This window comes from Mesocricetus auratus, unplaced genomic scaffold, assembly GCF_017639785.1.
Source record: "Mesocricetus auratus isolate SY011 unplaced genomic scaffold, BCM_Maur_2.0 Super-Scaffold_100676, whole genome shotgun sequence".
Taxonomy (NCBI): domain Eukaryota; kingdom Metazoa; phylum Chordata; class Mammalia; order Rodentia; family Cricetidae; genus Mesocricetus; species Mesocricetus auratus.
Window position 1 is genome coordinate 184,149,308 of NW_024429266.1, and position 14,895 is coordinate 184,164,202.

General features: G+C 43.6%; 1 protein-coding gene across 1 annotated transcript in view; it reads left to right on the top strand.

Annotated features, from left to right (window-relative positions):
- Window positions 1-14,895, top strand: part of Ano2 (anoctamin 2) — a 332,087-nt gene that overhangs the window by 73,990 nt on the left and 243,202 nt on the right. The window contains exon 4 of the mRNA XM_040737100.1: window positions 6,653-6,751. Coding sequence (XP_040593034.1) covers window positions 6,653-6,751 — 99 coding nt within the window. The remainder of the gene's footprint in view (window positions 1-6,652; window positions 6,752-14,895) is intronic.

A 14,895-nucleotide genomic window follows, 5' to 3' on the forward strand; every position in this document is an offset into this window, starting at 1 on the left:
CTTTAGTTGCTCCTGGGGGGATGTTTGTCAGCGATCTTTGGAAATCTCTCTTACTCCAGAGTTCTGGGACCATGTGGATTCTTTCTGCAGAAATGTTTCTGTGTTTGTGTTTAAGGGCTGACTCCTGGGTCTAGGACAGATATGTTGAACAGTACCATGACCCCCTGATGTCTGTAAATATACCCCAAACTTGTACAATATAAGGCCATTTTATTTTGTAGAGTATCCCTGATTCTTCTACTTATTGCTACTATATGCCTATTAGCTCACGAGGCGGCATGCTTCCAGACATATACAATTTAAGTTCAGTTTAGGTTGGGTTTCATGAGTACTGGGGTATATGCCAGTGCTTCTAAGAGAGGGAATGGAGGTCTACATGTGCAATGGGGACCAGAGGTTCTCAGCAGGAATGGAAAAGCCCTCCAGGATTCTTACAAGGCTCAAGAGCAGGTGGAAACTTGAATGGCTTTGGTTGCTAGCATAAGAGAAATATTCAGAATGCACATGTAAGGGCAATTGAATATCTCACCTAAACAATTAGATTTGTACTGTGTTGGCCAAAGGTCACCAATTACTTTCTTGACTGTAGATGTCTGTTTTCAGAGAGTAATCACTGAATTAAAATACAACAGTTTATATTTATGTATATTGAAATCAAAGAAAATACTTGATGAGCATTTGTTATATGCCAGACACTATGGTGGCTTTGAGGGAAGAACAATCACTATGATGTATTCTTTGTCTCCATGAAGCTGTTGTTCTAGACTGAAAAACAGCACTTAATACTATGATTATTGCAATGGTGAGTGCAGAACTATGAGAGTTGTGGGGGCAGACTTACACAGGTCAAAGCAAGAGACCAAATGTGGCCCAGGCCACAGGAACAGCTCCTGAGGAAGAGGTGCTCAAGTTGAGCTTCACATAGGAGTTGGCTGGGTCTGAGAGTAAGGATGATTTAGGAATGAGAAGACTGAGCACAAGAAACCTCCGAGGTGGGAAGATGGCTGGGTGATGAAGCTCTGAGTCAGGATCTGGGTAGAGCCATCGGACACCAATGAACAGGGCTGTGTGGCTAGGGGGTTGGGGGAGGAGGTTCCTTAGACTAGGGCTTCTTAAACTCTCTTCACCAGTGATCCATTTTTAGCCAAGGTATTTTATGTGACCTCAGATATGTAGCTATATGTTAGATGTGTGAAGCAAATATTTACTGATATAGACCATACATTTATTTATTTAATTTTTTTGGTTTGGATTTTTGAGACAGGGTTTCTCTGTGTAGTTTTGGAGTCTGTCCTGGAGCTGGCTTTGTAGACCAGGCTGACTTCAAACTCACTGAGATCTGCCTGCCTCTGCTTCCCAAGTGCTGGGATTAAAGGTGCACACCACTACCGCCTAGCCCATAAATTTATTTTAAAACAGATTTTTGTCATATCTATCAGTCTGTCTCCCTGTCTGTCCGTTCATCCATCCATCCATCTGTCTAGTTTTAGCATTCATTAGAGACAAAAGTGAGTTTGCACACTAATGAGATGAATTTGACTCTTCATTTTTACATAAAGAATTAAATCCCAGCTGAGTATTTGATCTGAAGGGCATGGAATGTCTTCAACATTTTCCAGAGTTTATCGATATTTTGATTTTATAATCATTGATGCTGAAAACATTACTTCACATAAATATGTGGTATAAAATCGCACAAGTATATTTAAGATCATTTTAGAAATTGCTGGAGACTATCTAGATCTCAAGTCAAAATTCATTTAACGGTTTGTAAATGAAGCTCAACTCAGCCATTTTTAAATTATACATACTAACACAGTACAGTCCAGAGATGTACTAATTTAGTTCTTTATAGGCCAAGGACAATATTAAAATTCTTGGTTTTTCCATGATGAAAGTATTCTGTTTATGTAAGAACAGAAAATTGTGTATATATAGAGAAAACACTGCCCCCCAAAACCAAACCAAACCAAACAAACAAACAAACCAAGCAAGCACGCACGCAACCAACCAACCAAACAAGCAAACAGCCAAGTAGGAGTCTCCTGTCCCAGTGAGGTGATTTGGGTAGCACCTGTTGGCTTTGTGTGGTGTGGCGCAAAGTACACATGTTGTGTGCTTGGAACCAAGGCTTTGATGAATTCTCATGGTATATCTCAGGTGATTATCTCCGGAAACACCTCAGACTTAACACCTGTTTGATTTTGTATTAACTTTTGGCTGTTGTGCATTCAGAAACATTTTACTATTGCACACAACTTTATAACTCCCACATTCAGTCAAGCCACACCATACGGGGTCCACAATCCACAGTGTGAAAAGTTGGATTTTCCTGGCCTGCTCTGTGAACCCAGGTCTTTGTTGTGTGCTTAGTTTCGGGCACATTTGGGGAGCTAACTAACAAAAGTTCAAAGAAACTGGTAACCTTTGGTGAGAAGATTAGTAGCTTAAGGTTTCTTTGTTTTTTGTTTGTTTGTTTGTTTGTTTTTTTTGTTTTACGAGACAGGGTTTCTCTGTATTGTTTTGGAGGCTGTCGGTCCAGCCTGGCCTCGAACTCATAGAGATCCACCTGCCTCTGCCTCCTGAGTGCTGGGATTAAAGGCATGTGCCACCACCGCCTGGCTAGCTTAAGGTTTCTTACACTACCTCTTTCTGCTGCTGACAGTCACATTCGATACTACAGTGCATTTGATATGAATTTTATTTTATTTTATTTTATTTTTGGTTTTTTGAGACAAGGTTTCTTTGTGTCTTTGGAGGCTGTCCTGGAACTAGTTCTTATATACCAGGCTGGTCTCTAACTCAGAGATCCACCTGCCTCTGCATCCTCAGTGCTGGGATTAAAGGCATTCACCACCACCGCTTGGCCTGATATGAACTTTAATGCTATTTTCTGGTTGGGTTTGGGGTCCTCCAGACAAAACGTTTAGCTATAAAATGTATTTTAGGAAAGGGTAAGATGGTGAATGTCTTATGCTTTATGTCAAATTTCATGTGAGCAGTGTGTTCCGACTCTGTTCTCAGAAAGCAGATACTTCCTGTCTTGAGTCTTCGAGTTCCTTTGTGGCACAAGGGATATTTTAAAAATCCTGTTGATAATTTTTAAAGTGTGATTCCTAACAGAAACAGTTTACTGATTCATGAACCAGTTTTCCCAGTGGGGACTCACTGTTTTGTGTAATGTTGTGTTAAGGACTTGAGGAATGAATATAAAAGAGCTGGATACTGTCCTTGCAGTTAAGAAGCAGGCTTGCTATCTGAGTGGAGCCTGGAAAAGGTTCACATTCACGGAACATTCTCCAACAAGACACACTAAAAGGGACTTTATCTCAAATCCTCAATGTTCTGAACTGTTTTTAACTCTCCTATTTTTTTTTTGGAGAAACTGAGGCTCATGGTTAAGTGACTTACTGGTCCAGGTTCCCACAGCTGTAAATACAGGTTCAAATCTTTGTCTGTTGGAATTAGAAGTTCAAGTTCCTCCTATTCCTCTACTGTGCCTCCAACGAACCCAAGTCCCCAAACAGAGTGGAACAGACAGCACCTGGGACCAGTGACAAGAAACATTTTTGTTTGTTTTTAACTTAATGCATGTTAACCTCCAATTGTAGATCCCTGTGTTTGCAAGACAGAGCTTGGCTCATGGTTTTCATGTTTTTCTTCATCAGCTCACATCAGCCCGGGTGCTGATCTTTTTTAGGAAGGTAACATTTTATCACATGAAAGGAACACGAATACTGCCTGTTCACATTGCAAAACCACATCCCAGCTTTGACTGTCATTTCAAGCAAGTTCTATTTACAGAAAATGGAAAAGCGAATACTCTGCCGCAGGAAATTAGCATCCCCATTGAGAAACAATCTTGCCTCAGTTGGGGTAAAGCTATGCCGCAACAGGCAGAGCCTCTAAAATCATAAGGCTCCAACAAAGCAGAATTTTGTCCTTCCCATATAGATGCAGGGGGCAGCCCTAGACCCAGATTCTCTCTTGTTTTTTTTTTTTGATGTTACTGGTCTGGACTTTGACCTCAAGGTCTGAGTTACAAGCCTGTATCCAGGCAACAGATACAGGGAGGGAAGAAGATGAAGAGTCAGAGGTACCTGTTGTTGTCTTTGAAGAAGGCTGCTGGAGCTGCTTTGTAACACATTCATCATGTTGGCCAGCAATTACCAAAATTCTGGGAACGCCTCACTGCAAAGAACATATAGTCTTGATCCTAGAGGACCATCTGCTCGGTGGAAAATGAAGAAAATGAGAATGACCGTCTGGGGACAGCTAACAGTCTGCCACCACTGCCGTGGAATTTAGCCTTTGCTCTCCCAACCCTTTTTTAAACTTTGAACATCTGTACCCACTTAGTGTACATTTGGCATGAGCTCAAGACACAATGTCTCAATAAAGTTAGAAAGACATTTGTCTCAATTCAGAAATAAAGACAAAGCATAAGATATTAGAATTAATGGTGTCTTGATTTTGTCTAAGTGTGAGGGATGATGCTGCTTGTCACCTTTCATCGACAACATCTTTTGTGGGACCACAACAGAGAGCAGAGGCTACAGAGGGCCACCTTGCAGATGGTTCATTTTTTTACTTTTGAATTTCACTGAGCAAAAGCTCAAGTTACTGTTAGAAATAGCAGCAAGTGATCGATGACACTGTCTAGTCATCCTGGACATTCCAGCCTGGGAGTGGAAGTGGAAACCTGGGAGATTTCTTACCAAAGGACACTCCCAGCTGTGTCAGAACTGTGCTGCACCCGGGGAACTGGGAGGCAGAGTGTGCATCAGAGGGCAGTCACTAGATTCCTTATGTGCCTTCTGATTTGCTTGTGTAGTGACTGGCAGGTGGTTCCAGCCAATTACAATGCATGTCTCTCTCCACTGAGTGGAGAAAAACCATCAGGGGGGAGCAAACACTTCTTGGTTTTGAAAATCATTTTTTATCATATTTCTGTTTTTTTTCATCATATTGGGAAATCATTAGAATCTTCCTTGCTTGGTTTCCACAACTATAAAATAAAGACAACCATCACACCTGCCTGTCTGGCTTATTCCCCATTCTTCTACCTTACAAATGATGAGCTTTCATCCCTAAATGTTAGCTCTCTCTGTCTCTGTCTGTCTCTGTCTCTATCTCTGACTCTGTCTCTGACTCTCTGTCTGTCTCTGTCTCTGTCTCTCTCTGTCTCTCTCTCTCGTCTCTCGTCTCGACTCTTGTGTTAGAGTCACCATTTAAGAATCATAATTATTCTCCCTTTATATCATGAGAGCTCTAAAATATCTGTCTTCATTTCAAAGACCTGTGAATGCTTTCATAGTCAGAGGGGAAAGCAGTCCCTTCCATAGCTGTTTGTCTCCCTGGCACACTGGAAAGGCATAGTCAAAGCTATGAGTTCATGGCTTCCACTGTTACCTTTAACTCCAAACCAAGATCATGAAGCTTGGTTTTCTGTACATGAACCTGGGGAATGAGCTTCAAAAGGAATGCCTGCATATGTCAACTGCACACAGAGTCCCTGTCTTCTCAGCATGACCTCATGCACCTTGCTTCACAAAGTCTATGTTTGGTCAATAAAACCCTCCTCTCTTCTAGTGCGTGGGTGTCCAGGAGTGAATGGGAGCTGTCTCCACCCAGCATTTCTAGAGATAATCTACCTCAATGGCTTTATCCCAACACAAATGGTACATTTGCTACCTCATTTGCTTCTGTGTAGTTTCCAATAGTCATTTGATGAAGAAATTCACAACTGGCACGCCCACAGTCTCTCTGCACACAGTATTTGTGACTGTTTAATTTGTTTTTATTTTAAAGGCATCAGAAATAGTGGGCTTTATGCCAGGTTTTACTACTCAGCTTTTGTCCTCTTTCATTCTTTGGTGACAAAGTTAACTAGTATCCCAAAGAATTTATTATCTGTGTTATATTCGAAGATGAGGGTGAATCTCTAGTGCAATCTGGCAAGTATTTATTTCAGGCCTGGCGACCAAGGCCAAGTAGATTACTGACTTAACCTACTTCTCCAGCATTCATCACTGCATCTCAGTTCCTTTGAGTGACATTGCGTGCAGTGTGATGATTGCTTGTCCTGGGATGCAGACTCACACTGTGGTCACACTGTACGGTGCTTAGGGTCCAGTGTTTTGGCATTATTTTGAAGGGGGCATTTGCCTTGCTATTTATGCCACTCACTCTTAGGCTTGTGTGGTCACTTTTGTGATCTGGGCCAACCACCCAGCACAATAGAGGAACAGAAGCACAGGTTGGATCAGTGGCCAATAAAGCCCATGGCTGGAGACACACTTGAATACCAGCAGTGGTTAGCTGACCGTTTACTACTGCGTTAGTACAATTGCCACGGAAATCATAATGGCGTAATTTTCAAATTTGTATATGAACTTATTTTATTTTCCCCATGAAGCTACCAGTCTCCGAGGACCACACTTGGGAACACAGACACTTTGGAACCAGAACATATCTGGAGCAGAAAGGATAAGTTGGGTATGGGTGTGTGAAACTGGCTTCTACAGTCATTTAAAGGGGGCAAAAGTCCAAAGCTGAAGGAACGAGATGTCTGGGCTTCTAGAGATGGGAACTAAGAAGTGTTGTGTGTTCTTACCAGTGTCTCTATTTCTTTTCCCTTTGTGTCTTGCAGAACAAAAGCCAGGGGTCTGTCTTTGTCCGGATCCACGCCCCGTGGCAGGTGCTGGCCAGGGAAGCAGAATTCTTGAAGATCAAAGTCCCCACCAAGAAAGTATGCACTTGTTTCTCCTGGATTCTGGGCCTCTGGAGGGTTGGATGCATGTGGATTATTTGGGATATGGGCCAGGTGGATGTGGCTTTCATGGAGTTGAAGTCAAACTTGTCTCCCCAGGGATCCTAAGTATGTGGCCATGAGGTGGGTGGGACAGAGAAGAACTGGTGTCTGTCCGTCCTTCTGTCCATCTGACTGACTGAAACCTGGGCCATGGTGTCTGGGAAGCCAAACATCTCACCTTCATTTTTTTCCTGTTGCACCTCCTTTTCTGCTGCTCCAGAAGGTCTAGAACCATCAGGCATATCTGTTTGGTGAGGGAAAACAGCACCAAAGATGCTATGTGCGCATGACTGTGGTCACAATGGTGGCTTTTGCTCTTCCAAAAACTAGGAGGTTCTTCAAATGTGAGTAGATTGAAACCACATGGGAAATGTTCTCATGAGTTCTGAGCCAGCGTCTCACCTGGAGATTTCAGTTTGTTCGATTGGTATGGAATGAAGTTCTGGAACCAGTCTGGCGGAAAAATCATCCCAGGAGGTTGTGCTGTGTAGGCTGTGTGCCTTACAGTTTAGATGGTGTGGGAGGCAGTTTTCAATTAGAACAGTGCATGCACAGTTTAAAAACCTTCCCAGTGAATTCTCCTTGTGTCACTTAGTATAACAAAATTCAGTAAAGCAGCTCCCAAGAAAAGAGAATTACTTCTTCCCAAGTTCTTTTTTCCCTAGGCATTCTAAGGAAAGGGGTGGGGCTGGGTTTTGAGCATTTTCTACATCTCTCAGGAGGGTACTGGGGTAGATGGTGGTTGTGTTAAGCATGGGTGGTGATCTATGGATAGGATCCTCTCTCTTTGTCTCTGTCACTTCCCATACAGTGTTGTTTCTCAAATGGTTGTTGAGTCCCTTTCTTGAATGATTTTTCTGAGTTTTCTCAATTCCTAGTCTCCCACTTAGCTTCCTTCCTGACCTGACAGATGGCCAACACTGAGATAGCCTTTGGAGAGCCTTGGGACCACAGAGCAGCACAGGCCATTGGGAGCTGAGAGCAGTGCCCATGGCAACAGGAAATGTTCACAGATTCAGACAGAAGGCAGCCATTGGAGCCCGAGTCCATTGTAGGCCATCTGTAGAACACAGCTCTGCCTAGGAAGAAGTTGGGGGTTGGAGGTCTGAGTGAGGCTGTGACTACTCCTCCAGGCTGTGCATAGACAAGAAAAACACTTTCTCCCAACAGTTCTGGGTCCCAGACTTCACACAGGTGGAAGGTTCTGGCATCCTTCTGTGTGCTCAGCCACATGGCCCTTGCTGTTCTCCATATCCATAGCATTTGGGGTAGTTGGCCTCACAGGGGGTCGTATAAACAGACAAAGAAGCTGTAACTTGTACTGGGGAGGATACATGTGTTTGTAAAAATTAATCAGGCTCTGATCCCCAGGCTGGGGGTAGATTAAGCCTACTTCCTGCAGTGAGGGAGGCTTGTGGATTGGAGAAGATGAGACATGGCAGTCTGTGGAGTGCCAGCATTACTCCTTTTAAAAGTGTGTTTGGAAGGTGACTAAAATGAGAACAAGCCACATTTGCAGAGAGCCACATCCTGTATGTGGTGGGAATGTGGAGAAAGAGTGAGGTATGGTGTAGGATCAGTTGAGCATCTTCCATGTCAGTGATAGCTTGGATCATAACCCAGTAGGGTCCAGAGAGACCAAAAAGATGTGGAGGAAATCATGAAGTTGAGATCTCAGACCTGCACAGATCCATTGTAATGTGTCCAGGGACTCAGCGTCCTGAGCGTAGATATTACCCGGGAGGGGAATCTTGGAAGGAAACATTTGTTTTCCAAAAACAACAACAGAAGGACCTGCATTTTGTGAGGGACACTCACCAGACACACACAGGAGGGAGTAGAAAGGCTGGCCTTTGGTTCTGAACAGTCTAGTGAGGTTTGACATGGTTCACTTTGGAGGCAGGTGCTGTATCCCTTCTGCTTATTCTGAAGATGGTTTTTCTAGATCAGGGTTAGCACCTGTGCTAGGCACCTCCACTTGCTTGCATATGTGAGTGAATACTTTCTTTCTCAGCCCTGATGTTCACATTCCCCAAGCCTCCAGCTGAGCCAAGGCCGGGGATAGGTGTGTGTGTGTGTGTGTGTGTGTGTGTGTGTGTGTGTGTGTGTGTGTGTGTGTGTACTGGGGCTTTTAGAAGAAAAGTTCTTGTCCACAAAATCATATTAATACAGCCCCAGAGGAACAGAGCTGGGATGGGTGGGTACCACTTTTGTCTGATCCATTAGCACTTTAATGACTATTGCTAGTAGACTGGCTGGTATTAAAGGAGTCTCATTTGATACCGAGGAGGCCACAAAGACATCAGATTAAGTGTCCTTTGCATGTAGGTAGATACTGTTTGAGCATGTCAGACCTTTTTAGCAAAACAGGGTTAGATGGAGATCTACACGCCTCCCAAACGTGAGTCACACTGTTGTGGAGGACTAGTATAGGGAGCAGCCAGTACATGGGGCTGTGTGGCACAATGCTACATGCCTCCCACAGTAACTGCCATCACTGTGGTGTCAGGCTACACAGTCGGAACTGGGTTGGGTTGTTCTTCTCTGCCCCTTTCCTCCCCTCCCCCTTCACAGCCAGCATATACAGCATTGGGGGACATGAGCCCAATCCATTCACTCACCAAGGCAGCCAGCAGCCCAGATGCAGAGTCTGTGCAAAGGCAAGGACAGTTGGTCATAGACTGTGAACTGGGGAGGGGGTCCTGTTTCCTAGGGAATAGGGCGTCAGCAACATGACGGTTTCATGTGTGGGGTCTGCTGTGCCTTGATAGGGAACACTGGTGGGAAGGTGCTCAGGCTTGCCCCTCAGCAGGGCAAGCTGGAGGAGCCCATTCCAAGGGGTGTGACAAGGGAAGACCCTTAGGTGTGCATCTGTTTGTCTTCCTCTCAAAATGGAAGTCTTGAGTTGGAGACTGATAAAGAAAAGAATGCAAATGGCTCATTTTGCAAAAAGACAGGTAAAAAATACCTGTGCAGTCTGGGGCAAGTAGGGAAGTTCAGGAGAAATGAAGATGATAGAAGTTGACAGATGTAAGGGAGACAGAATTTCATGCCAAGCTTCCTGGTAGACAGAGAAACAGGAACTGTGGCTCATGGCAGCAGCAGGAGTAAACTGATTTGTTGTGGGGGTGGGTAGGGCAAACTTTTTTCAATTACCAAAGTATAATTTCCTTTAAAGACCCCGAACAACATATACGAGATTAAGTTTTCAAGTTCACATATAAAGCTGGAATGATCTCTCTCTCTCTTTCTCTCTAAAAGATTTATACATTAACATTTTAAATTATGTGTGTGTGTGGGTGGGGTATGCACATGTGAGTGCAGTGTCTATGGAGGCCAGGACAGGATGTCAAATCCCTGATGCTGGAGTTGTAGGTGATTTTAAGTTATCCAGTATGGATTCTGGGAACTTAACTTGGGTCCTCTAGAAAAGCATCAAGCACTCTTACCTGCTGAACCATCTCTCTACAGCTTTTGGAGCAATCTTTTCCTTTAAAAATATACTATTTTTATGACTTCTTTGAGAATTTTGCACAATGTATGTCTTTGTTACTGTTCTATTGCTGTAAAGAGACATTGTGGCCAAAGTAACTCTTATAAAAGAAAGCATTTAATTGGGGGCTTGCTTATAGTTTCAGAGGCTTAGTCTACAATCATCATGGTGGAAAGCACTGGAGTCATAGCTTTGAGCTTTACGAGCAATCCACAGACAGCAGGCAGGCAGACAGACATGCGTGCATGCACACATGACTTGGAATGGGCTTTTAAAGCCTCAAAGCCCACCCCCAGGGGCACACTTTCTTCAATAAGGCCACACCTACTCTAACAAGACAGCACCACCTAATCCTTCTAATCCTTTCAAACAGTTCCACTCTCTGGTGACCAAGCCACTCTCATTCAAACTGCCTCCGTGTGTTTTGAGCACATTCACCCTCTTCACTCCCACCCATAACTTCTCTCAGATTCCTTCCCATCTCTCTACTTCTCAACTTTGTGTCCTCTCCTCTATTTAAATAACCTATCCAGTCCAATTTGTGCTTCCCATGTACTTATTTATTGGAGCATGATAAGCTTCCTGGGGGCTACATCCTTAAAGAAAACTAACTTTTCCTCCCTCAAAGCCAAAAACCACGCATAGCTACTCAATCAGGGGTGACTGGCTAACTTGGCCATGTGCAGGCAAACGCAGCTGCTGTGAGGTCATGAAAGCAGCGATTCTGTCATGTGCAGGGATTGTTCCACTCCAGTCCTGTCTGACCTTTGGCTCCTATAACCATTTCCCACTCTTCTGCCATGTTCCCCGAGCCTTGTGCTTATACATGAAGTGATGTAGATATCCCTAGGATTATTTTTATGGATTAAAAAAATGGAGGATTTAATGCTAAAATGTAGCTCAGGGAGGGCTGAAGTGCAAAGTAATTATGCAAATTTTCTGACGTGCTAACAATTCAAAGATAAAGGTTAGATGGTCAGAGATGCAATCAACCCCATAGAGTCCCTGTTTTGAAGTATTCATGTTTACAAGACGGCAGTTATTACAGAATGATCCCTCCCCCTTTCCCTAACAGAGATCACATAAATGCCATCAATATTTCATAAGTGCGAGAAAACCAAACTAAGCTGACATAATTCCAATTAAAAAACAAAGGAGGTTGACATTTTAATTATTTTAAGTAGTCCCTTAGGAGGATAGTATCTATTCCCTTCAGTTTTGTAGAATTTTGGAAATTGTTCTTAGGCACTTGTTACTGCCTTCCTAGGACTCTGGTTTGGTTAACTGACTTCTCAAAGTCTTTGGGAATGTATCCACCCCTACTCCCAACTCATGGTTTCTGTCCTGCTTCAGAGACTGGGCCTGTGTGGCAACACAGAACCTCTTGTTTCTCAGTTACTTAGATATGAGTGTTCTCTGGGGCTATCTAATAAAACAGGAGGGAGAGAGAGAGAGAGAGAGAGAGAGAGAGAGAGAGAGAGAGAGAGAGAGAGAGAGAGAGAGAGAGAGAGGGCCAGACAGACACAGAGACAGAGAGACAGAGAGAAGGGGACACTATAAGGTGGTTATAAAGGCTGAGGCATACCAAGATCTACAGTTCACGAGTTGGATACCCTGCAGTCAGCTGTGCAGCTCAGTCCTGAAAATCAGAAGAACACATAGTATAAATACCAACCTGAAAGCTGATATTGTAAAGACCACAAAAACTGATGTTCAGTTGGGTTCTAAAGGCAGAAGAAAATGAATGACATCCTAGCTTAAAGCACTCAGGCAGGAGGAATTCTGCCTTACTTGTGGGAGGGGCTCCCTTTCTGATCTGTTCAGACCACATTAGGGAGGGCAACCTGCTATATATACTCAGTCTACTAAGTCAAATTCTCATTGCATCCATGAAGGGTCCTCAAATCTATATCCAAAATACTGTTTGACTAACTATTTGAATACCCACATACCAGTCCAGTTAGCAGATGAAATGCATCATCTTAAGACCTGTGTTTTAAATCCTTTGGGATTTAGATCATCACAATGGAACAGATACTGGGATAGAAAAAGTGTGCCCAAGTCCTTCCTGGCTATGTGAATGTGGTCTATTTGGAAAATAGGTCTTTGTGCATGGTATTAACCAAAGACCTCAGGATGAGGTCATTCTGGACCTAGTGTGAGCCCTAAGACCACTGTGCTCAGGAGAGAAGCACGCAGGAGGTGTGGCATAGAGGTCCTCAGAGGAGAGGGCTACATGGAGGAGGCAGAGACCAAGTGATGTCATCCCAGCCAGGGAACACTTCGTGGGGACACATGAAGCTGGAAGGAGTATGAAAAAGATTTCCCTTTGTGGCTTCACAGTGGGCACAGCCCCTGATCTTTTCATTTCATACCTGTGGCCTCCGTAGCTGTAGGAAAACAATATCAGTGATTTCAAGCCACTTGGCTGGTGGTAATCTGTGATGGTGGTCCTCTGAAGTGAACACACCTTTCTGTTGGGAAGCAGGAAGTGAATTGCCCAGGACAGGGGCCTTTGGTAGCCCTATTGACTTTCTCTGCTTATTAGGAATCTACCTGGCAGCATCCGAGCCTTCTGCATGGCCTGCCTTTGAGTCTGGGATGGAATGGATGGCTTTTAGTCTATGACTCTTCCTATTTGAACTTGGCATGTCTGTGGTCACTTCTCTACATTCTGTTGCCATCAGATGAGTCAGGAGGTTCTGAGAGGGATAGCAAAAAGTACCTAGCATGGATACTATCAAGAAGAGATGCTTATTTAATTTAATGCTTATTTTCTATTATTACTTATATTTCCAAAGACAACCATCAGGTTGATAAAGTAAAAGCCTTTGCCTTGACAAGAGGCATGTCAAGATAAAGACATTTGCTCATTTTAAAACCCATCCAACTCTTCTAATGGCTGTACTTGACTTTGAGAAGAAATGTTCCTGAGGCCACTTTGAACAATAAGGATCAAGATGAAGTAGATTAGAATTCAGACCTGTAGTCACAGGTATAGACTAATGGACAAATAATTGAATCAACTGAATTTTAAATATAAAATTTCCCATGCATTGGGTCAGTTGATTAAAGCCTATGCGTATTATTTTGTATTATTTCACAATATGAGTTAGGTAAGTACTCACCTTAGCCCCGTTTTATAGATGAGGAAACCGGGTCTTGGAGAGGTTAATAAACTTAGCCAAGGTCCCATAGCTTGAAGGAGAGACCCAGGGACTTTAAGCTATGTCTATGTGGCTTCAGATCCATTCTCCTGTCACTTTACTGAAACACACACACACACACACACACACACACACACACACACACACACCCTAAAACTAGTATTGTATCAGACTGTGTTGTGTAGTATGGAAGTGCACTTTTAAAGGTTTGTTATGTAGAACAGTATTCTTGGGTTTTACAATGAAACATGGCTATGATATAACATACTCAATAAGCATTCATTGTTGCATCTTATTTGGCTTATTTCTGGTGCTCTTGTGGACTTCCAACAGTGGGAGTGGAGAGGTGTCTCTGACTCTTTTTCCTGTGCTTGGACCCTTTTTCTCCTACTGGGTTGCTTCTGCCCAGCTTTGATATGAGGGTTTGTACCTTGTCTTGTGGCTTGTTAAGCCATGTTGGTTGATATCGACGGGAGACCTGCTTTCTCTTTCTCTTTTTTGCATGGGGGAACAGAAGAGGAGTGAATCTGGGGGAGAGGGGGGAGGTGGAGGTAGGGACTGGGAGGAATGGAGGGAGGAGAAATTGTGGTCAGGATGTAATGTATGAGAGAAGAATAAAGTAAAAAAAAAGACTTGTAGAGGACTTACAAGGAGGAAAGTGTCTTTGTTATATTTCATATTCTTTGCTGTGGAAGCCCTGCTAACACCCAAAGCAATGTAGTATAGAGCCCCTGAGGAGAAATTCATCCAAGAAGCCGTGGTCCCAGGGAGAAAAGACACAGGTCACAAGTCTTCCACTGCTGGGGATTAGCTTTGTGAGTGAATTACTGTTCCCCTTGCCTCTGTAAAGTAAGCAAGATAGACCCTGAATTCTGTTTCTATTTATGCAGAGTTTTGCTCTTGAAGCTTAGTGGAGGGGCCTGAAGACAGATTCTCTTTGGGTCACTCATATTCTATTGGGCCCAGTTGCCCTACATGTGCCTCTGTGCTCTTCTGTCTCTCTGAGATGAGTTGTAGTGAGTTGTCCCATATCGCATAGCTGCCTGTCCCACACCCACAGCTGCTGATCCCTAGCTCTGATGGTATTGTTGGTCCTCCTTTGAGTTCCCCTGCCCAGCTGGACTGCTTTCTTCCAACCAGGTGTCTCTGTTGGACCTACATAAACTCCTTGGTATAGCTGTAGATCTTTCTAGAACACAGAGTAGCTTTTCCCTTCTTCTATGGGACAGACCTTTCTAAAAACACTTGTCTCATGTCTTAGAATGGCTTCCTACTCCTCACTGAAGAAACCAACTCAACTCATCCTTTGGACTCAATCTCTGTCCTACCCTCCTCATTGCCACCCCCCTTTTTATTCAGCCCAAACCTGTCCCTCCTTTATTGGATTCTTAATCAGTATATACTCAGTGTTTACCTTACCC